Source organism: Acomys minous, assembly GCF_964271855.1.
Source record: "Acomys minous genome assembly, chromosome: 4".
In the NCBI taxonomy this organism is placed as follows: Eukaryota; Metazoa; Chordata; class Mammalia; order Rodentia; family Muridae; genus Acomys; species Acomys minous.
The window spans coordinates 129,800,661-129,825,803 of record NC_140486.1 but is presented as its reverse complement, the minus strand read 5'-3'; the positions used below and the strand labels follow the sequence as shown (position 1 = coordinate 129,825,803).

Below are 25,143 nucleotides of genomic sequence, written 5' to 3'. Positions count from 1 at the left end.
GTTCAGGTGCAGAGTGGGTGGAAATGCCTATCAAGCGCCAATAAAGGTAGGACAAAAATCTTTGACATGATATATCAGAATAAAAATGCAGAATGTCAGAAATAACAATAAAACCATGGTATCTTGCAGAAAGAAAGAGAATATTGACAAAAACAGAGTAGTCAGATTTTTTCACCAATAATAGATGGCAGAAAACAACATACTAAAAATTCCAAAATATTACTGAAAACAATTCCAAACCTTGAGTTTTATACCCTTCTAAACTATCTTTCAAGACTGAGTGAAAATGGAAACATTTTTCAGAATATACTGCATGCACAATATTTCACCCACAGATTGTCATCATTGAAAGTTGTGTCTAGTCAGGCGTGGTGGCACACATCTATAATCCCAGCACTCAGGGAGGCAGAAGCAGGTGCATCTCTGAGAGTTCAAGTCTAGCCTGGGATGCATCTACATATTGGCTTATGACAAGTGATATTGAAATGAACAAGAAATAAAGGCAATGTAGGTCACTGGTAGAGAGTTTTCCTACCTTCTGTGTACCTCCCTACCATGTTAAAAATGATACATAAAACCAAATGACGTAGATGGGGTTGAAAAATAGAAGAAATGTATGTCAGATAATATTTACAAGCCAAATTTAAAATATAATTGGTGCAGGGACAATGCTATGGTCTAAGAAATAACTTAAGGGCTAAATGCAATAATTGAGTAAAATTGAAAAATCTATAATTAAAAGAAGCTATAGTGATCATGAAGTTTATAATATAGAAATTAAAGTAGAAGGTGGAAGTCAAGGCATGCCTAGCATCTATAAGTGACTGAGACTGCTGTACAGGTGCATGCGTGCACACTCACATACATGTAACCAGAAGCATTAGGCTTACACTTCATGGAGCAGGAGACTGATTTAAGACACAGCAACATTGTTTGAAGTGAGCGATCAGTAGATTTTGGCTTCTCACCAGTGTGTGGGTTGCCATCTCCGTGAATGCTAGGTGGCCCTGGAGGACACGAAGTGCTAAAGAATGCCACTGAGCTAAGTGCCGCAGTGGGGTCTGGGCCAACAGAAAGCTACAGATGACTGAGCTGGCACAGGCGTCGTTCTCCTGCCTCAGACTGGGCTGGCTGGATGATCTCTAAGGTCTTAATGATTTATCATTTTGGTGTTCCTGATTTACAGTTACATCAGCCTGCTAGGCTATAAAATTCAGACAATCTGCAAATATTACACTGTACATGAATTTGTTTTATTAGGCAGTTGACTGGTTTGTATTTGTTTTCCAGATTTTTTTCAACGACATTTAAAAATAATTCTTGATGTCTCCTATTAAATGTCCTGAATCTCAGCTTTTGACTCTGAAAACAACAATACACCCACACTTACACACATACTCACACACACTACACAATATCCAAACACACATACACACTCATGTACACACATATACACTCACACATACACAGACACACTCACACACTCTCACACACATACACATACTTACACGCTTACAGACACATTTACACACAATATAATACTCACACACACTCACACGCTCTTACACATAAACTCACACACACATGCTCACACATAATGCAAACACACACACTCACACACACTCACACACACTCACATACACACACTCATATCCATACTCACACACACATGCTCACACATAATGCAAACACACACACTCACACATACTCACACACTCACACACACTCACATACACACACTCATATCCATACTCACAGACACATACACACTCTCTCAAACACAAACTCACACACACACACCCTACACTTTGCTTTGCAGTTTGCAGACTCACTCACTGGATGTCCACAAAGAGACAATTGGAAACAGCAGCACACACCAAAGGCCCCTGGCTGCTCACCAGAACAGTTTCAGCTTTCTCTTTCCAGATCCATACTCAGTGTCTCATAAGACGTGTGATGTGAGCCACAATCAGAGTATTTACACCAAGAACAGTGGCAGAGGCATAGAACAGGACTTCATAAAAATCTCTCTGTGAAAATCCAGCTGTTAAAGATGTCACCACCCTCTCATTACCCAGAATCCTTGTAGATCACTGTTTCTTTCCTTTAAGATGGCTTCCTGAAGTAATATCCTCCCAGAGATGGCTTTGTGTGCCTGTACAGTTTAACTGAGAAGCAATGACACTTAGTAAGCACAGTCATTTACAGACTTTGGCCTTTTTCTTTGCACAGGACTTCACTAAGATTTTCTTTCCCTATTAATATAAATACAGTTATGCTTTGCTGCCTTTCCAAATATCCTAACAAAAATGCATCATTTCTTTGATGCCCCTGACTCTCTTACCTTGTAAAGTGCTGGTTCTTTTGATAGATACCAATTTAAAGTTATTCTTACCAAATATTATTTTTCTTGTCAATCAAGGAATAATACGTTTAATGAATATTTAACACATATAAAATTATGGTAAGAAAATATACTAGATACATAATACATGTACAGTATCAAATTACTACTTTTAATATGTGTGGAATATGAAAGAAAAGACATATATGCATGAAAAGTTAAGAATTTATATAACAGTAGGTAACCTAGCTGTGTAGCACTGACTTATTTTCATTTCATAGCTAATCTTCCCAGACTGTGGCACACACACACACACACACACACACACACACACACACACACACACACACGCATGTATACACACAACACATACACACAGACATCCCAAATCCCCAATTGGTTCTTTAGGATTCTTTCTTTCTTTCTTTCTTTCTTTTTTTTTTTTTTTTTTTTTTGAGATAGGGTTTCTTTGTATAGCCTTGGCTGTCCTGGACTCACTTTGTAGACCAGGCTGGGCTTTAACTCACAGCGATCCACCTGCCTCTGCGTCATGAGAGTGCTGGGATTAAAGGCATGTGCCACCACTGCCTGGATTCTTAACAAATATCTAAAGACAAAGATAGAGGCTGTGTTGAGTAGAACACTGTAAAAGTCCTCTTGGTGTAGTGCTGCACTTTGAGTGTTTATTCCCAGTGAAACCCATGTTGAATTTCATCTCCAAGTTGATGTCAGGAAGTAGAGACTTTGCAGAGAAATTAGGCATAGGTGAAAGTAAGGCCCTAGGACAGCTTTAGCCATTTCGTAGGAAGATCAAGAAAGACGTGAGATAGCCTCCCTGACCTGTCTGTGCAAGTGACACCGTCTGCCAGGAGATGATGCCGGGTGAATGCCTTCACAGATGTCAGCACAGTGTCCATGGATGTCCCAGCCTCCCCAAACACAAACTTAATAAGCCTTGAATAATAGCAAGACCCACTTTTATTTGAAAGTAAAGGAGAAATCATCAAATTCACATCTCACATGTTTCTTTCATAAATACAAAACATTTCAGTGTGTGCAGTTAAGAGGTAATCATTTGTGAGATTTCAACTCAGAGCAAGACTCTGAGGGTCGGAAGGCTTGAAGGAAGAAAAATGTGCTTGGGAAATAGAAGGAGACAGAGTAGCAGGTTGTTCTGTGTCTGAGAGACTTTTCTTATTGCCGTGACAAAATGCGTGGCATAGACTGCTTAGAAAGAAGAAAAGTTTGTTTTGACAACTCATGGTTCACCTGATGCGCTTGGGCAGAAATCATGACAGCAGCAGTGTCTGTGGCAGAGGAGAATTTTCTCTCATAGTGGACATGACATGTGGGGAGAGGGACTGAAGATAGAAGTAAGAAAGAAAGGGGAAGAGACAGACTTCCCCAGTGACCTTCTTCCTCCAGTTAGGTCATACATCCGTAAGTTTCCAGAACTACTCAAAACACTGCCATCAGGTGGAGCCAATCCATAGAAGCATGCACCTAGTGGGAGGGAACACATTTTACATCCCAACCACAAGAGCGTTTCTCTCATCCACATGGCTGCCTGGACAGTCACTGGGTAATCTCATGGTCACCTCATGAGGAGACAAGATGGTTACCTCTGGCTTTTGATCCAGTCACATTCTTTAACATCCTCACATGGATGTCTTTCTTTCCTCAGAGAGGAAGCGTCAAGAGTCCCAGCAGGGCAAGTGTAGCAGGGACGTCTAGACCTTCTCCAAGGTCATGCTGTGTGATGACATCGTTAGCAGGTTATACTCTGGGTCTTAGCCAGAGTTATGACTGGTAAAGTATTTGAGAAAAAAATTGTGCACATAATCTTGAGATGGCAATAAAATGAAAATGAAAGTTTGGATGGGAGAGAAAGGGGTTCTTCTGGCTTCACATAGTCCTGCACACAAAACACAAAACCCTCCTGCAGAACGGGGCTGCCACAGGGTTTGAGTCATGGTGCCTCGGACACTCACTGGATTTCTTTTCTGTATCCTTATAACAACCAGCTAGAGACGATTTTAGGATAGTTCTCCTCTTCTTCCTAAGGCCGACTCCAAATGACTTTGGTGTCAAGAAACACCTCAGCTGTAAAGTCTACTGTCAGCAACCTCGTGAAGCTGGGAACATTCAGTCTCTGTCCTCCAGCCTGGTTGATAAGCTCACTGTTATAAAACATTATCAAGATCCAAAGCTAGCTCAAGGATGTGAGCACTTCCACTGCCATCTTGATGATGGAGGTGTCAGCACAGAATATGGGAAGCTCAGAGTATTAGGGACCCACCGTGTGAAGTCCTTAGACCAGACATTTCCTGATTTCCTTCAGACTCTGAGCTGAGCACCCGTATTAATCTAAACAGCTCCTTTCTCAGCCATTTAATAAGGACTCCCACTCTCCTGACAGAAGCAAAGACACTTGAGTCATTCACGCGCGTCTCAGCAGGACTCATGATATTTAACTCATCTGGACTTTGTGTATTATTTTTTCCATTAGCAGCAGCCCCTTCTGTCCACATGACCTTGTGGGAGTTATTTTACACCTTCTTGAACCTCAGTATTTTTATCTCCAAGTTGAGCTAATGATACATCACATGACCCACGCCCCAGGCTGCACTGAGCACCCGGCTCAGCTAACACTCAAGACATTAGTTGCAAACTAGAGAGCTCTGTTTAACATCTTACTGAACAGATTATGACACAAACTCGTGGCTGGTGGGAACAGTGAAACTGCAGCGGCATCTCGAGTCTCGTACACACTGATCTCAAGAGCAATCAGTAAACTCAATTCTAGGGTCCAGCTTGTTTTATTTTTAAGATGTTTAGCACACAAGAGTGCTATTTGTTTTTGTTTTGTTTTGTTTTGTTTTGAGATTACTTACGGCATCCTGCTTTCTAACAGATTCCCCCAAACTTAATCATGTAGGCATGAAACTTCACATTATTTTCTTTGATGTGAAAATTTTGAGGAAAAAAAAGAGAGATAAATCCTTTCATCCAGTCACTTATGACAATTCTGCAGGTACCCTGAAGCCATGACGAACAGGGTCCACATGTGACCGAAGGCCAGAAACTACCCAGCAGCGCACCATGAAAAGGAACACACTGAAAAACAATCTAAGACACCTGAGTGTTTCCTCTTCCTCCTGCTCCTACCCTTCACCTTGTTTTCCCTAGATCATTCATTCTTAAATCTCCCCAGTTCTGACCTGGCTGCCTCTTCCCTACCCAATGCCTTGTCCTCATCTTGCATAACAAAAACTTAAGAACCATGCCCAGCAGAGCAGAGTTCTCTTTGCATGGCAGACTGAGGAAGCACCCTCCAGGAACTCTCATGGAGGGCTGGAGAGATGCTGGGGACACTCACATCTTTAGAACTGACTCCTGGGAGCAAGTGGATCAGGGTAGGATGGTTATGGAATAATTTATAGGAGGAACAGAAGGGTCCCTTCCAAGAGGGAACAGGCAAACAAGGGCACTGGGCAGGCTACTTCTGGCTGATGCCGAGACACAGGATTTGGCGGGGGCTCTGCCTTGGCACTGTCTGCATATTCTAGAGACGCATATCAGAAAATCTGGGAAGGTCAGGCTTGTACAGAAGGATGCAGGGAAGGGGAGGAGATGAGCTGGTGGACCAGAAAAGAGCGAGCAGAGCTGGTGCCAGCTGCTCCTGCTGTGACGGGAACGGCACGTTCTTCGCAAGGAGACACCAGCAGCCTCAGGACACACCTTGGGGCTATGAACTGTGCCTGGCAAGCCTGCAACTTTGGCAAACACTTGGGAGCATAGCTGAGCGCTTTATTGATGACGGTGGCTGGGCCATACGTTGGGCAAAGGGCCAATGCCACAGAGTAGCACACAGAATAAGCAGGGATGGGAAAGGTGGTGTGGGAGTACGTGGAGGCTTGAGACATCAGGTGGTGTCTACACGGGTCCAGCCTTCCAGCCATTAGCTTTATAACATCAGTGTATGTGCCTCAGATACTCGATTTTTCTCACAAGCTTGCCCTGGGTAAATGATACAGATAGTCAGCATGTTAAAATTTCAGTCATTAAGCACATTTGACATTTTTTTCAAAGAAAATACAGGCTGTAGACCATGTTAAATACTACAATTTTACTCAGTGGTTTTAACTTCCCCGCCCTCCCCCCTCACTGCCCCCCCCCCAACCCTAAGAGATCTAGTTCCAGCTTTAGTGTTCCTTGGTCTGTGAAATGTTTCCTCATTCGCAAATAAGGCCTTAGCATGGATAACTGAGAGTGAACTGTTTAGCTCCAACAGTCAGCCCAAGCCAAGTGCTTTTCCTGGGTCCAGGGCACACAGGTTATCTACACATGGATCAAAATGTATATCTCTGATTTAGCTCATTCACTGTTGCAACAACAACAACATACCCAGGATTTACTTAGCTCAGGATTCTGGCAGCTGAGGCTGGAAGCAGCAGTGTACCCGTGTCCTGGATGGGACTCCCTAGCTGGGTCACAGCATGGTGGGGAAGCAGATGTGTCTAGCCCATGCGTGTGAGACTGGGTTCATGGGTGGCTCCCCTTTATACAAACCCCTCTTAAATGGGCTCACTCTTCAGAGACCCAGGGTACATGAGGGAACAGAATCAATCCATGCACAAGGATGGTGTCCATGTGACCTCATAAAGGTCTTTCATCGGGGAGAGGGGTGGAGAATTAATGTCATTTTCTTTTTTTCCATGTATTGGCTCCACTGTCTTTGTTTTTATCATTTGATTACTGTCTAGCATAGTGGCCCATGCGTAAAATCTCAGTACTTGGGAGGCTGAGACAGGACTACAAGTTCCAGGCCAGTCTGGGTTACATAACGGGTTCAAACCCAGCTTGGGTTTTATAACACGATTATGTCTTAAAGAAGAATAGGAGAGGTATGGGGAGGTGTTTCATTATCTGAACGTGTGTGTGTGTGTGTGTGTGTGTGTGTGTGTGTGTGTTGTGGTGTGGCCTGACATTCACTAACAATTCGTTCTATAGCTGCAGTGCAGTGCAGTTCCATTTGAACTGAAAACCTTTATTTTAGTACTAGCGGTAGAGGATATTTTCTTTCACAATTATGTCATTTCTTTTTGTTATTTGTGTCCTTTGCCCAATATTCTGTGTTAGTCATTGTCTTACTCATTTTGAAGATATATTTATATACCGTGACCTCTTCATGGTTATGTTTGAGGCAAATATACTTCCCAGTTGTTGAAGGGCAAAGGTACCTCAATTTTAGCTTAAAGATCTTAATTGGCTTTATTTTCAATTCTAGAAGTAGGCGATACTTTTTATCCCAAATGAGCTGATCTGTGGAGGTTAATTTTATAGGCAGAGAAGGGCTGAGGGGAATAGTGCCTAGCAACAGAGTGGATTGGTGGCTCCAAAGTTACTTTTCCTGTAAGACGGGACCAGGCTGGCAGGACAACAGGCAGTGACTGATGGCTTAGCACGAGGTCGCTTCCGGTGGCTTTTGAGTCAGAAGGACACCATGGCCCTATCATTGCAAGCAGGCCTGCTGTGCTCCTGTGCGCCTGTGCTTTCAATCTCGACTTCTTTGGTCAGATAAACATCTTCGTTTCAGTTGAGTGGCTGGACTTTGTTTTGCTTGCTTTCGGACTTGAGCATCATCTCCCTATGTAACCTTATGTTCTTGCTCTGTCCCCTGCCCCGCCCAGAACTGGAATTATAGCCATGGACCACATCACTCACATGGTAGCTGGAACATGTGTGTTGATTTTCTGCCTGTTCTGTTGGAGGACACAATGCAGGATCTAGTCCAAGACAGAGGTCTTCTGTAAACTTCTGTAGACACATTATTAATATCACTATTTGTTTGTATGTACATTTGAGTGTGTGTTGTACATGTGTCTGTGTGTACACGTGTGTGTGTGTGTGTGTGTGTGTGTGTGTTGTTCACTGGCTCTGTCCTTGAGGGTTGGGAACACAGCATCAACACTCTCCCATTTCCCTGTGGTCATTATAAATGCACTGCTCAGGGTAGGCTTGCTGGGTGGGTTTCTGGAATTATGTGTGACATGCCATTTTCAAGTTGCTTCTTCAAGCCTAACTGGCCCCAGTGGGGATTTTAGCAACCAGCTAAGCCAGGTCATTATCATAGGAACAATATGAAATGTAGATGTTGCCTATACTTGAAACATTGACTAGATTTTAAAAAATAGAAAAAAAATCACATCTAGATCAATTGTATGTGGGTGCATAATGACAATCTTATACAAATGTATATTGTATTTGCAATTTATTCTCTTCCATACTTCCTACCTTTCTCCATTTCATATTAATCCCCTTAGTTCTCCAAGACAGTTTCACTTGTATTTTTGTGACACATATATGTACACATAAATACATATACACATGCACACACATATGTGATTTTTGTGTATCTATCTGAAATACATAAACCATAAGAAAGAGAAGAAATGGTATTTGTCTTTATGAGAGTAGATTAATTTGCTTAATATGATGATCTCTATTTGTATGTCTTTCCTACAAAATCACATAACCTCATTCCTCATGTCTGAAAAAACATTACATGCTGTGGGAGTCGGCTGGATAAGGTTGAAGTCTGACCTCTCTGGATAGACATTTGCACTCAGCCTATGAAGGTGGACACCCTTTTCTCAGTGGGGTTCCCACTCCATCTGATCTGGTAACCCCAGATCTTGTAAGGAGTGTCACATAGCCCTCAAGGAAGAGTATAGGCCCGACCCTTTCCTGATAAGGAACTTGATCAGCCTGCAGAGGGAATTCCCATCCTATGCTGAGGAGATCCTAGCCTCTACCAAATGACATCTAATCATACTCTCTCACCTATAGGATAATTAAGTACTGTTTTCTCCTTGTGATAGGACCCCATGCTACTGTGTATAAATGAGCTACTGAACCACTGTGTGCAGAGGAAGTGTCCTGGCACCCTCAGCCTTAGCAAATCCGACACATTCGCCCTCAAAACCTCTCCCCACCGCTCGAGGTTTATAAAAAGAAGCTGTCTGGTGCGCTGGGTGCTCTCTTGCTCACCATCCCTCCACCATGTGGACCATCTAAGACTCTGTTTATTCTGGGTGAGGAAACCGCTGCTGGGTACCCTGTGGTCAGACAGCAATGGTGGGCAGCTGCTGAGGCCTGCTTCACCATCGCACCCGCTGGCTCGGTGCTGACCCCTGGTGCCAGTGGGCTTCAGACATCTGCCTTCTGCTGGCCTTAGCACAGCACCTCAGACAAGGAGCTGTAACACTTTGGTGTGATCACAGGCTTGTGAGGCTCCTGGAGTCTCAACTGCCTTCTGAGACCTGCAGTCTCATTCTGAAAGACCTAAACTTTGACACACCACAGAAAACTCACTGTCCACCTCCCCTGGAGAGGCCGGGAACCTGGACTAGTGCCCAAGTGACAGACCTCACCCTAAAGCGTTCTAGCCACCCCTGAGTGAGAAACAGGACCTTGGGACCTTTGGCCTCTAGGTCCCTCCATTCTCCTTGGGAGGCAAACAGTGCCTGGGCTGACTCACGGGACATGGGACCCAGGCTACCTGCTGGACACTGGATGACAACATGCACATATCAAGCACGTTGTCATTACCCGTTCATCTGTTGTAGGCATCCAGGTTGGTTCCATTATGAGCAGTGCAGCAATAACACACTGACATATTGGCTTGGAGACCTTTAGATAAACATCCAGGAGTGGGAGAGCTAGGCCGTGCGGTATGTCTATATTTAGGTTGCTGAGGAACCTCCATACTGAGTTTCACGAGCGTAGCCTAGCTTGTGCTTCCATGAGAGAGTCATGGCTTCCTTCCTCAGTAGCAATTTTAGCTCCACTTTGTTGCCAAGTTACCAGCTTAGCGGTGTGAGCAGACCCATGTGCCTGCGTGCACATCCTGCTTTCTACCACTATGACCTAGAGCAAGTGACATAGGTGGCCTATAAGTGCTGTGCAAAGTCGCTGTGAGAGGGAACCAATGAGTGAAGTGGGTGGGGAGGAGACATGTTCCACCTAGTACTATTAATGTAGGTGGCCGCACAGCAGCACCCAAGCCTCATGGTCCAGCCCGAGAACTTTCTAGAGAAACTGGGAGACTGTGTAGAATTCCCATGGGTCAGGCTTCTTCTGCCCAGATCTGGCTGTGTTTCTCAGAAGAGACAAACTTTTCTCAGAGTTAAGTCAGTTCCGGTGAAATACTCTCTGAGGATGTCCTCAGACATGAGGCAGGTGGTAACCGCAATCCATACGACACCCGTCAAAGTGCTCTGGTGATGTCCTGGCTGAAGGAAGAGCTCAGAGCACAGGACAGAGGGACAGGTACTTTGTCAGGAAAGGACCTGAAAGGAGAGCAGACTGTGGAAGTGGGCTTGCTTCCTTCTTCTCCCTCACACCACTGACTCTGCTCTTCAGTTCTCCCATGCTGTGGACAGTGGGTACATGCAACACTATACAGTATTATTTTCTAAGTAAGCAGTTGTGCGCCTTTACCCACTTGCTCTCCCATCCTGGTCCTGGGAGCTTGGGACTGAGTGGATGCTGAGGAAAAAGTCACATTCTTCAACTACTTCTCTGCTCAGAGAGAAGAAAAAAAAAAAAGAGGATTTTCTTTGTTTTCTTGTTTGTTTGTTTACTTACTCACTTACTTATGGATACTGGATTTTGAACCTTGTGCAAGCCAAACAAGCTGGATATTCTTAAAAGTATAAAAGGAATTCTGAAAACAGTATTTTGAATGGTACTCCACAACTTTCTACTTCCTGTTAGCAATTCCTTGAATAAAATATTTCTTTCCTTGGTCCCTGATTTAGGGCCTTTCCAATCCCAGACTAGGAATAAATCTAAACAATCTTAGGAAAAGACAGCAAGTCCCTGGGGCTTTCTCTGATAATTCATCTTTTTTAAAAATTATTTTTATTTATCCTTTGAAGATTTCATAGAATATGTTTTGATACTATTTCCCCTCCTCCAACTCCTTGAAAACTGCCCTTGACCACCCAACTTCATGTTCTTTTTGTTTTTTCTCTTATAAAACCAAAAACAAGCAGGATGTGCAATCCCAGGATTTGGGGAGGCAGAAACAAGCAGATGGCTGTGAGTTCAAAGCCAGCCTGGTCTACAAAGAGCATCCAGGACAGCCAAGGCTACACAGAGAAACCCTGTCTCAGGAGAGGAAAGGAAAGGACAGGAAAGGACAGGAAAGGACAAGAAAGGACAAGAAAGGACAAAAAAGGACAGGAAAGGAAAGACAAGACAAAATGTGGAATCTGAATTGTATTAGCTAAGTCTTGCTGAGCATGGACCCTGCCCAGAGTGCTATGTGCAGTGCACTCCCCTGAAGAAACCCAAGTTTCCCTCTCCCAGCCTTTATCAACAGCAGGCAACTTCTTGGCTAGGGGTAGAGCTTCCTCCTTCTACATGGCGAGTCTTTTCCTTAAGCGTGTGCGGGACTTATGCGTGCTGCCATATGAGTATCAGCGCTGCTGTGTCTGGAAGACACTGTTTCCTTGGAGTCGTTCATCACCTCTGGCCATTACAATCTTTCTGCCCCCGTCTTCATCGTAGATCCCTGAGCCCTGAAGGGAGGAGTGTGATTACGACAACCCACTCAGGGCTGGGTACTACACAGTCCCACATTGCCCAGTTACTTGTGAGTCTCTCTCTTAAATTCTCATCTACTGTGAGAAGGGGCCTCTCTTGTTAGGGCTGAGGTGTGGCAATAGCCTATAGCATTTGGGGGTACAGAGGGCCCCTTTGGCTAATGAATCAAAAAGATGTAACTCATTCTTGGCACGGTTGGTTTTGTTTCATAGCATACAACGTCTCCCCCATAATGTGGTAGCAGTATTTAAATTTCCTTTACATATGTGTATATCTTAGGAAGAATCTACTGTAGTGAGTTTTCATGTAGCTTTCCAAAAGCCCTGGATCTTTCCTTTCTATTGATATCAAGGCAAACATCAGGGACTCCATCTTGGATGTGTTAGAGCAGCTCAGTCCGAAAGAGCTTTCTGGGAGCATGGACTGGCCCTATGACCCATGCTGCACTTGCTGCAGCCACCATCCCCTTGAGACATCTGAGCACCAGAACTGCAGTCACTGAAGGCCTGCGCTAGTTCACTGTTAATTTAACCTATTAAATTTAAATTGCCATATGTGGTTCATGGCTGACCCACAGGCCTGCTTCAAGAGAGTATGTCAGAACTCCCTGCAGAGACCTTCCTTAAAAGTCGACTGAACTTAGATGGGAAAGAACAAGGCTACGACTGGGAGAGCACTCTGTCCAGTCTCTGGGAGAGAAAGGTGGACGTAGCCTAGGGGAAGGCAGAGGCAGGAGATCTTCAAAATGGAGGGCAGCAGGCAGCGATGGGCGATGTAAGTATCAGCTGACTAGGTTAAGGGATGTCTAGAAACCCTGCCAGGCATCATTTTGGGAGAGTGTCTGTCCACAGCAGATCAGGAGAGGGACTGAGGATGGTTTGCCCGTGTGTGGGGGCAGCCTACAGAAAGCTAGGAAGGGGATATGAGAAAAGATGAAGGCCCCTTTCTCTCCTGACACCTCTTTTCTCTGGTCCTTGGGTGTCACAGTAGTAGTCTCCCGGTCTTTGATTTGCGCTACTTGCTTCCTAGATTTTCAGGCTTCAGAATTGATTTTTTTTTTTGCGAGTCCGAGGCCCTTGGCATCTAGTGTGAGTGTGCATCTTAAGACTTCTATCCGATTCTTGTCACACTGATATTGTTTCAGGGGACACTGGTCTGGGTGCTTTGCTATGGCTTAACATACTCAACAAAGAAGCAGAAAATTGTGGTCGATATGAGGGATTAATTTTCAAAATTGGCATTTCATTGAAAAGCCTTTTAATGGAAATCAGTCTTAAGAAGAAAAAAATAGTCCCCTATATAGCCAAAGTTACGTAACTGAGCAATTAACAGTTGGGGTGTCAAATTCTTAGTGGAGGGCAGGGCACTGAAGCAAGGGCAAAAACAGCATATGAATTGCATATGCTTACATCAGGAAATGGAATTATAACCAAGAAATTCAGACTGGACAGATAAAAGTAAAATGAGTCAAGTGGAGGCGTCAGCAGAGCAGCTGGCTAGCTACTCGGGACACTGGGCACAAGAAAGACAGCAAATATATGTTCCTCTAATGTCCGAATGTGGGATAGTGGGGTTTAATTTGCTCAGGGCTTCTTCCTTAAGGGTCTAGTTCTGTGTAGCATTTTACAAACCATTAGCAGAACATCCATTTCAGGGAGTTAGAGCTCTAAGAACTAGCGAGCTCTTCTGCTCAGACCGTCGAGCCAGTCTTGCATGGCTCAACGGTTCTCTGAGCTGTTTCCGCCCAGTGTCCCACGGATATACTTTGTAAAAGTTGGCATGCACGAAGAGTGAAATGACCTACTGCGGTGATGGATTTTAACACGAGCAAGCCACAGGTCAGAGTGATAGCAGCTGGCCTTGAGAGGAAAGGGCTCTTCAGTGGAACAAACAACTGAGAAGGGAAGTAGGAAATAAATAGAAGGTCAAAGTGCTGGCCAAAAATCAAACAAACAAAAAAGCACTTACAAAACTCACTGAAACCATCCGAAAGATGGAGATTTAGGGGCAAAGTGCTTGGTATGAAGGCACGAGGAGCAGATCAGATCCTCATCACCCAAATAAGGAGCTTGATGTGTCTGCAATCCCAGCATGGGGGAGGCATGGCACAGTGAGGGGGTCTTCAGGGCATGGTGATGGGGGTGGCAGGCTAAGAGGATCCCTGGGGTTTGCTGGCCAGCCAGTTTACAGAATCAGTGAACCCCAGGTTCAGTGGGAGATCTGAGCTTAAAAGCTAGGTATAGAGGGATTTTAAAAAGCACTCAAGATTGACCACTGGCACACACCCACCACCACCACCACCATCACCACCACCACCATCACTACCATCACCACCATCACTATCATCATCACCACCACCACCATCATCACAACCACCACCATCACCACCATCACTACCATCACCACCACCACCACCACCATCACAACCACCACCGCCGCCACTATCACCACCACCATCACCACCACCACCACCATCATCACAACCACCACCATCACCACCATCACTACCATCACCACCACCACCACCACCATCACCACCACCACCATCACTACCATCACCACCATCACTACCATCACCACCACCACCACCATCACCACCACCACCATCACTATCATCACCACCACCACCATCACTATCATCATCACCACCACCATCACCACCACCATCACCATCATCACCACCACCACCATCACTATCATCATCACCACCACCACCATCATCACAACCACCACCATCACCACCATCACTATCATCACCACCATCACCACCATCACCACCACCACCACCACCACCACAACCATCACCATCACCACCACCATCATCACAACCACCACCACCACCACCACCATCACTACCATCACCACAAACACCACCATCACCATCACTACCACCACCACCATCACCACCATCACAACCACCACCACCACCACCACCACCATCACTACCACCACCACCATCACTACCACCACCACCATCACCACCATCACAACCACCACCACCACCACCACCACCATCACAACCACCACCACAACTGCCATCACCACTAACAATAAAAACAAACCCACAAGATATTCTCTCAAAATTAAAAAGACAAACCAAACTGCGACAACAACAAAAATGAGAAAAAGGCAATTGGGGGTGGGTGGGAAAGAAACAGTAAAGAGTGATGTTATTGGAGTCTTTAAAAATATATGAGAACGGGAGCTTTGTCTGGAGGGTGCACGCCCGTAGCTTCAACACCAGGGAGGCTGAAGAATGGGCACTGTGACGTTGAGGCCATCTGGGCTTTGTGACAAGAACATACATCATGTCCCCCTCTGTGTGTCAAGTGACTTTACAGGAACAGAAAGGAGCCAATATGTTTCGTACCAAGCAGGAGTGGGAAGAACTCAAGTTGGACCTGCGAACAGTTTTACTTCCCCTTTGCTGTTCAAAAATTACGTATCAAGTACCTTGTCTACACATCCAACTGTAAAGCATTAAACTCTCTTGGCTCTGTGTGCACATACTGTGCTCGCATTAAGAAGTGGGGGCAAATTGAGGTGGTCAGCTCTTGCCTCTGGAGGGCCCGCCTTGCACACATCTCTGCTGGACGTTTTGTAATTGTTTTACCAGGGACTTGTAGGAGATGACACATCAATAAAGGTGAATGTGATGACAGGACGAAGTAGCTAAGTCTTGTCTGTTTGCCTGTTAATTGATAAGTGCATCCTTATCAAGGTTGAGAAAGGGACAGAGTTGCTCCCAGTGATGTGCACAGTGATTCATTGTGTTTGGAAGACTGAAAAGTGGGAATTAAGTGGATTCGTGGGACAATTTTTTTTAACTTTCTTAAAACTAGTAAAAATGGGAGTATGTACTTTGGAACTTGAAGCTCTTACTTCAGTGGGTTCTTTGTTTCTTTATTGTGCGCCCCCAGGGCAGACTTTCCAGTCATTTACCTGTTATAGCTTGTAACACAGGCTCAACTGTGCCACAGGTTTCCGTCAGCTCGAGTCTGCTAAGAGAGGTCACAAGTTCCAGACGACTTTTCAAGCTGCAGACACGTAACCAGACATGGAAAAATAGACCTTTTCTTTTCTCCCAGGAACTGGTGAAGGGCACTCCCACTAGCTCTGATGTGGACAAAATCCCGTAGCCTACAGATTTTCCAGTTAAAGAGAACTGGCCTAGAGTGATAGAATTAGCTAAATGTAAATAAATTGCTTCTATGAAAACGGCACACAGCCCAAGGCTATTCAGTTTTCAGGTCAACATGCACCCAGATGACTGACTTGAGAATGCGCCCTGGGTCACTTTCTGAGTAACAGTAGTGCAAGCTAAAACGGGGCACGATCCCCACCTCCCAGCAGACACAGCCCATCCGTGTGCTTGCCTCTCAGGCCAGCTTTCTACTAATTTCCCATCACCTATTAATGTTTGTTTACCCACCACCCCTGAGGGCTCTGAGAACCAAATTTCTGTTGGGTAATTTTCGCAGGATTACCAAAGCTAAACAAGTGAAAATGCACTCTTCTCTAAAACTGTTACACATGCACATGGTTGGCAAGGACAGGCATCAAAAAACGCAGAAGAGCTCATGCCAACATCTGGGTACATGTGACAAGTGTCATGCACCTCAAATGCTACCATCCTGAGATTCCAGTGAATGGCATTGCCTGGCCACATTCCCTAAGGATGTGTGCCAGCAGGTCATATGTGTGTGTGTGTATGTGTGTATGTGTGTGTGTGTGTGTGTGTGTATTATGATTCCAGTAGTTTCTCTATACTTTTCCTATACTCATCTTCATCTCTTTAGTTCAAGCTCCACCAACTTGAACTTAAGTTTCATGAAAAGTATCTGTTTAAACTTAACTATTTTATTTTTGCAGAATTTCATATGTAAGAACTATACTTGCACAATTTCCACCACTCTCTCCCAGTTCATACTTTCCCTCCATGTCTCCTCTCTCAAATTCATGGCTTCCGTACATATTATTCACACACACACACACACACACACACACACACACACACACACACACACACACACCTGGGTCCAGTTAGCATTGCCTATGAAACTTCTATTTGGTTCATCCATAGCTACCTCCTCTGTGAAGACAGTGCTTGGTCCAGACTGAATTCCCAGTAAACATTTCCTGAGTAAATGCATTTAAACATTTCCACGGAGACAGACCGACTTCTGTTCAGGTAAATTTGCTGGTCCATCTGAGCGCAGTCTCAGAACAGGATCGAAGTGGACGTGTGATGGGCGTCTGTGCTATCTCCCTTCCCTGTGAGGCCCGATGTGCCTGCTTGGAAGGTGGGCGGGGAACTCTTCTTGATGGACAGACTCAGGTTGAGCCTGATAGAACAAAGGACCATGAAAGACAAGTGTATTCCTAAAAAATAAAAACAGCAAATGAAAAGAAGTTGGCTGTTTTGGAGGCTGACTGAAAACTGGGAAATACTCGACCATCAACACCAACTAGCCTTTCTAAATACTCCTTCAGTGAGAGGCTTCGGAGAGGAGCTCTGCTGGCCATGTCTGTTGGCGACACCAACCAAGTGAGATGTCAATTGCTTCCCAGAGAAATCACGTGTCTACTGTTTCTTTTGAGGAGAGCTGTTGAGAAGGTCCTGTCCTCACATGCAGCAGTTGTTCACACATCCATCATTTCCCATGGATCTCCTGTGCCACTCTTGTCTCACCCATTTACAAGGCCAACTGATCAAGGGACTCCTGCATCCTCCATAACCCATGGTTGAAGTCATCCTTCACTGTTCATGTGTTGAGCTGTCCATCACGCCTGGGACAGCATCTGCAGGTGGGGTGCAGGGAGAGGTGATTAAGTCAGTCACCCCTGGGACAGCACCTGCTCTGCTGCACCTGCAGGCCACACCTGCCCTGCTGCACCTGCAGGCCACACCTGCCCTGCTGCACCTGCAGGCCACACCTGCCCTGCTGCACCTGCAGGCCACACCTGCCCTGCTGCACCTGCAGGCCACACCTGCCCTGTTGCACCTGCAGGCCACACCTGCCCTGCTGCACCTGCAGGCCACACCTGCACTGCTGTACCTGCAGGCCACACCTGCTCTGCTGCACCTGCAGGTCACTACCTTACTCATGATCCAGTGCCATCGTGCTGGATATAGAACTGCTGCAAAAGTGAACATGGCTCCTGATACCCTTTTTTTTTTGTTTGTTTGTTTGTCCTTCCATCTTTAGCTGCAGGACGGCCCTCACTATGTGCCTGTATGGGGCATGCTCTTGGATGCTTCACTCTTGGAAACTGGGAAAGAAATTCTTTCAGGATTATCCAGTCTGTGTTCTTCTGGCTGACACAGATAAGGGCCGAGCAAATACATCTTTCATTTCCAGACTTTAGACATAGGAGATTGAGCTAATGTGAGCCAATAGCTCTCAATGATTTTTCTCTATGGAAAGGCCTTACAGATCCCAGCATTTTGCAGTCTACAAAGGCTCCACTATCCAGACAGTCTCCATGTGTGTTCCTTACATTTGCTGTTGGCTACAGCACAGAGATTTCAGTTCAATCTGCCCTGAAACTTCCCAGTTTAACCTGAGATTTATTAGTACTCTCTTCTTCATGCATCAGTTTGCTTTGATGCCTGGCTTTCTACATCAAAGGGAACACATCTGATTTCAAGATGAAGGAAGTCGGAAAGTGATGGGTGGTGCCTTTACAGCAAAACAGCACAAAACAACTAGTCTGCTCATGAAAAAGAACCATTAGGAGAAAATAAGTTAACTCAGTGTTTTAAGCCATCGTTTCTCATACCTTTTGCTTTCCTTTCCAAATCTGACACTTGTTATTCTTAGACTATTTATGCCACATAGCCCTTCCCCTGTCCTGTCCTTTACGGTGGAGACCCAGCGGTCCTGTCCCTCAGCGCATGTTGGTTCCTGAGAGAAGAATGATGCCTGATGCCAATATGCACAGCTCTCTGCTCTGCTGTCTTCCTTTCTGAGTCAAGTCCTCACTGCTGACCAGATGTGCCCTGGGTTTCCTGGTCGTCGCTGCTGTGAGGATCAGCTCTGGCAGCAGGATTATATCTGACTGGTCACAGAATTAAAAATCCCTCATGCTCCTGAAAAGAATATGTGGGGCAAAAATCACTGGATGCAAGTGATTTTACCGAGAAACATAATTGCCACTCACCAACTAACTGAATGACTCACACTCACCAAATTTGTTTGTTTAAATCTTAAAATTTGAGCTAACAACATTAATTTGGTCTTTACTGCATCATTTTTAAGGGGTTAAGTGGCCCCAATGTTCCACTACAGCTGGAAACTGGAGGACCAGGAGAGATGGAATCTGAGGAAGCATAACAAGAATATTTTTTTGAAAATAATACCACTCAATATATTATTCATTAATAAATGTATTCACAAGAGGGATACATTTATAAGGATTTTGAATATTCCAGAATCTATTAGCAAACATATTCTTCATACATATATTTGTAAGAAAGAAGGTTTTAAGAGTAACAGATTTATAAGAGTATATTCATGGGAAATGTATGCTCAAATAATAACATATTCATGGCAACATTTCACATGCCAAATAATATTTGTCAGTTCCCTCTAGGATTGAAGCAACAAACAAAGAATTTCTTAAGATATGGAACAAAAACTCAAGTGAACTAATGGGAAAAGCTGGTCATCGGCTGGAAGGTTAAGAAGCCATTTGAGATCAAGCAAGTGTGTCCAGGTGCAGGATCCCACTCAAACTCAGGCCTCGGTCCAAGTCCAAGTGCCCTTCCTCCACCTCCGCAACCCTAACTCTGACCCAGGAGACGGGGTGACTCTAGGGAGAACTAAGCGATCCCAGAATGTTTGAAAGTCACCATTTGGCAAGAGTGACAGCATCGCTTGGAGCCCTGTGCAGTCGTGGAGTGCATGTCTAGTGATGCTGGAAGATTCTTATTAAACGTGTGGGCTACAGATGTCAGCTGCCTAGTACAAGGAGGGAGGCGTATAGAAGTTGTTATGGATTTGTTTGGTTTTGAATGCCTTAGTGTTGCTGCAAGTGAGAAATTAACTTTTGCAAAAGTTATCTGAAGTCACAGCCATTCTGAGTACAGTCCTGAGACATCCTGAGCTGCCTCCGGACTCTTGCTAATGATGTAATTTCCAGTGTCACGATGTGACATGTGCTGCGTTGTACATATGTTCCTGTGGTGGGCGGGGGCTCTTTCTAGTAACAGATGCTTGTATCTCTCGGAGTCCAGTTGATGGTTCCTTGGTGAGAACTCAGAGGAGAGGCTGTAGGCAGAAAGCCTGCACCTGTGGGTCTCTGGATACTGTGTGATCCCTGACACTACATAAGGAATCTTCTGGTAGGGTAAAATGTTTCTGCTCTTACTCTAGCAGAACGTTCTGGAGAGCACTGGGAGGCGTTAGGGATGGACAGAAGGTGCTCTGAGTGGACGGATGCTACACACTCCTGTAATGAGTTTATTCCACTGCCATGCTTTTAAATGCCAGCATTTTATGTGTGCTATGCTGCTTATATTTATATACATACACATGTCCTCTGAGTCAAAATTAAAAACACGCTCCCAGTATAGGCACCATTTCCCACCTTATAAAGTGTCCCACCCATCCATGTGGTTAGAAAGCTAGGAGTTAAGTTTGATTGCCTTGTTTCATTCATCGACGCAGCAGACAGCTGTGTGTCCAGTAAGTGCCAGGCGCTACACTAGGCCCAGGGAGTCAGTGGTAAACATGGCTGTCATAGATGGGCCATGCATCTTCTAGACTGGTGGGAAGAGTTAAAGGGTTAGTGACACTGCTGAAGAATGGAGTACAACAGAAAAGGAGGTTTCTACGTGGTCACCCACAGCGAGGGAGCCAGGAAAATCCACCGAGATGCTAAACTTGGCTTTGGAGCAGGATATACAGTGGAGGAGGGCGCCCACCAATAAGAGCATGGTGAGCTTGGAAGAAAGAACGGCCGGTGTGAGTAGGGCTGGATGACAGAGTGCCTGTATGATGCCGGACCTGCACAGAGTTGCATGAGAGAGCTGTGCACACCTCTCTCTACCCCAGGGATGTGGCGGTGGTAGGAGAATTCACACCACAGGAACAGACATAGTGGGTGACTTCTGCTTCATGGCTTGGTTAATTCCTTTATTGGTGGCATTATTTTCTCAGGTAAAGAGTGCTCTCTCTCCCTCCCTCCCTCTCTCTCTCTCTCTCTCTCTCTCTCTCTCTCTCTCTGGATGTGCTGAGGCTGGGAACATAGATAGACACAGATCTATCTATACCTGATAACATTGTCTTCCAGGAAAAATAGTTCAGCCTCGGTTCTGTATCACTTGTTCTATTCTGGGCACTGCTGACGAAATATCCTGTAGTAAGCATCTGAGGCACACATCTTAGGTCTTCTAAGAAGTTTTTAATATATAAAATGAGCAATTCTAAAGCCTGTATTAATTTTAAAAAATCCTCCCATTTAGTCTTTCTTAACATCTTAACATCTTAACTGTTTCCCTAAGGAACACAACAGTCAAAACTAGCAAGTTTCTCTGCTGAGAAATGCATGCAGTGGCCACGCGCCCCCCCCCCCCCCCGTTCTCCCACAGATGAGAAAGGTCAGACTCCAGACGGTACAGCAGGCACAGGCTGTGACCACACATCCAATAAGACAGGGTAGGTCAGTTTTTACATGTTTATTAACATTTAAAATATATTAAAAATTTAGCAGTGGATGCAGGATTTTTTTTCTTGCATAAGGAAGTATACATAAAAGCAAAACAAGAAGGAAAATATCACAGAAACAAATTTATGTTACCTGATAGTATATTAGATTTACCTTTAGATAAGCATTTAAAGAATGTAATATATATATGCAATATATATCTATATATCTAAATATATGGAGATAGGTAGATAGATCTTTGAGTTTTTCTTTTTTAGTGACTTAAAGTTAGAAAAGCTCTCTAAGCAGAATCAACATTGTTAAATTGAAAACACTTTTTTAATGCTGCAAAGGATACTGCCATGTGTGCTTCTTTCTCATGGCTTCCCTGTGGTTCCCATGCCTGATGGATGAGCCTTTGTTTCCAGGAGGGCAGTTGTGATTGTTACAACATCAAAGAGTTGTAGGCCTGAGGTTCTAATTTTTCATAATTATGAAGTCGCCTGCCTCCCCAGAGCTTGAATCTCAGAGAAACACTCACTTATAAAACATGATTAATGTAAGAGAACCTTCCAGAAAAATTCAGCCAAACAACATCCCCTGAGCTCCTCTCCAGAGGTCTTCTGCCCTCTACCATGTCTCAGCAGAGATGAAACCAGACCTGATGTGCTTTAAACAAAAATCATCCACATTGAGAAAGGAGTTCATCCTGAAGCTTCATCGGAGTACAGCTGGAGGGGTTTCACACAGGTGCGTCTCTGGAGGGGTTTCACACAGGTGTGTCTCTGGAGGGGTTTCACACAGGTGTGTCTCAGTTGGAGGGGTTTCACACAGGTGTGTCTCAGCTGGAGGGGTTTCACACAGGTGTGTCTCAGCTGGAGGGGTTTTACACAGGTGTGTCTCAGCTGGAGGGGTTTCACACAGGTGTGTCTCAGCTGGAGGGGTTTCACACAGGTGTGTCTCAGCTGGAGGGGTTTTACACAGGTGTGTCTCAGCTGGAGGGGTTTCACACAGGTGTGTCTCAGTTGGAGGGGTTTCACACAGGTGTGTCTCAGCTGGAGGGGTTTCACACAGGTGTGTCTCAGTTGGAGGGGTTTCACACAGGTGTGTCTCAGCTGGAGGGGTTTCACACAGGTGTGTCTCAGCTGGAGGGGTTTCACACAGGTGTGTCTCAGCTGGAGGGGTTTTACACAGGTGTGTCTCAGCTGGAGGGGTTTCACACAGGTGTGTCTCAGCTGGAGGGGTTTCACACAGGTGTGTCTATGGAGGTGTTTCACACAGGTGTGTCTATGGAGGGGTTTCACACAGGTGTGTCTCTGGAGGGGTTACACACAGGTGTGTCTCTGGAGGGGTTTCACACAGGTGTGTCTCTGGAGGGGTTTCACATAGGTGTGTCTCTGGAGGGGTTTCACACAGGTGTGTCTCTGGAGGGGTTTCACACAGGTGTGTCTCTGGAGGGGTTACACGTAGGTGTGTCTCAGATGGAGGTGTTTCACACAGGTGTGTCTCTGGAGGGGTTACACACAGGTGTGTCTCAGCTGGAGGGGTTTCACACAGGTGTGTCTATGGAGGGGTTTCACACAGGTGTGTCTCTGGAGGAGTTTCACACAGGTGTGTCTCTGGAGGTGTTTCACACAGGTGTGTCTCTGGAGGGGTTTCACACAGGTGTGTCTCTGGAGGGGTTTCACACAGGTGTGTCTCTGGAGGGGTTTCACACAGGTGCGTCTCTGACCAGTACCACTGCTCCAACAAGCTGCTGAGACAGTCCTGACTGCAGGTTCCCAGGGGTGTCTCAGCAGGCTCCTGGAATGGCCTCCAACTATTCTGTTACTTCTAGGCACATTCCTCAGAGCCAAGGAATGATAAAGGAATAGAAACGAGGGCCCAGGGATCATGAAAACAGTGTTTTAAAAGATCCACACTTTCCCGAGTTAAGGGCACAGAAGCCTCATGTGTCTTCCTGAGAGCACCAGGCTTCCATCTCTCAGACTCACCACACCCAGGTGACAGATGTGAGCAGTGCTCAGATACAGTTCTGGTGAGCATATTATGATGCAAGCGGCGTTTTACCACTTGAGACACACATGCAGAACAGATAGTGTTTTATAGAGGGAGAGCAGAGACACACTCAATGGCTTGGCTTATTCCTGTCTGTTTGTTGCAGCCCATCAGAGCAGTAAGGATGTCACTCAAACCCACACTCAGACCTAACTAAGCACCTGAGTCATTGGCACTTGATCATGTACCAAACTCCAGCATATGCCTAAACCAGACACGGTTATGAGTGTGGCCATGGGGACACTAAGTTCAAATGGATGACTGCCAACCTTGTTGCAGAAAGCACACATCCTGGAGCTGGTGGGTGTCCAGGAGCATGGTTATCTCCTGGCTTCTCTGCCTGAGGCAACATCATCCTCAGTGATATCCTGGGAGTTCCTGAACATCAGGATGGAGTTGTAAATCTTCAGTGCTGGGCCCAACTTGATCTTCATCACTTTCACAATGTCTGTCTGGGTGAGGAGCAGGAAGGCTTTGCCATCGATCTGCTGTAAGGAAGCAAACAATCACAGACATGAGTAGCCCACACCAGAGCCTTGTTACCCACTGGTAGCAGTTCTGTGGTTTGGAGAGTGACACTGAATCCACACGGCCTTGTGGGAGGTGTCCTCCACTTGACTCATGTCAGATCAACTCCACTGTTTTCATGGAACACAGACGTGGAATGAAATTAGAAAGTTCTCGGTTTGTTAAATATAAGCTCAATGTATTAATTTGCCTGAGCACAAACTTCTGTTGTTATGTTTCAACATTTTTTTTTTTGGCCCAAATGTACCAAGAGCTTTAAAAGTGCCACCAACTTAACCTCCAGAGAGTAAGGCACCATGTGGAGGCTCTGTCCGGTGTTACTGTAGCTGTGGGACACTGGGGACTGGACAATGTAGCAACAGAAAGGAGTAAAGTGTAGCTTAGTCTTAGGGTGGGACAGTATACGACAGACTCCCCCAAAACATATTCCAATGTAACAGTCCACGATCTGTGAGACTTCACAAATTGGTAAGAAGAACTACATATTATGACAATAGAGATCTTCTAATTTTTTAAAAATAAATCTGTATAAACATATATTTGAAATATTAGAATCCTTGGTCCTACTATATGGCTCAGTGGGTAAAAGCAGTTGCTGGTAAGCCTGATGGCCTGAGTTCAACCCCTGGAACTCATGGTAGAAGGACAGAATTAACCCCTGATATTGCCCTCTGACCTCTTGATGTATGCCGCAGCAAGTGTTCACATTGGCACACATACAACTGGTGCTATAAAGTGATAGCAAGATATTAGAAAATTTTATCCCCAATACCAATAAAAGTTATCTATGGCTATCAGACTAAGGATTTGTTTCAAGTTTACCTTTTTGGGATGTCTGGTAATTTCAAGTTTCTTTCTATAATAAAAATTATCATAAACAAAAAATAGCTATTTCATTTATTAAGTTTTAAGTGTGCTTGGAAATGATACCTGAATGAATTTTGGCT

At 45.0% G+C, this 25,143-nt stretch overlaps 1 protein-coding gene across 2 annotated transcripts in view; it reads right to left on the bottom strand.

The window, feature by feature from the left end:
* Positions 1-22,962: 22,962 nt before the first annotated feature.
* Positions 22,963-25,143, bottom strand: part of L3MBTL4 (L3MBTL histone methyl-lysine binding protein 4) — a 276,348-nt gene continuing 274,167 nt past the window's right edge. Inside the window, exon 16 of one of the 2 annotated variants that reach the window (XM_084778171.1) lies at positions 22,963-24,156. In XM_084778171.1, coding sequence (XP_084634297.1) covers positions 23,989-24,156 — 168 coding nt within the window. In that variant the 3' untranslated portion in view covers positions 22,963-23,988. The remainder of the gene's footprint in view (positions 24,157-25,143) is intronic. The other variant, XM_084778172.1, reaches the window with a different exon arrangement.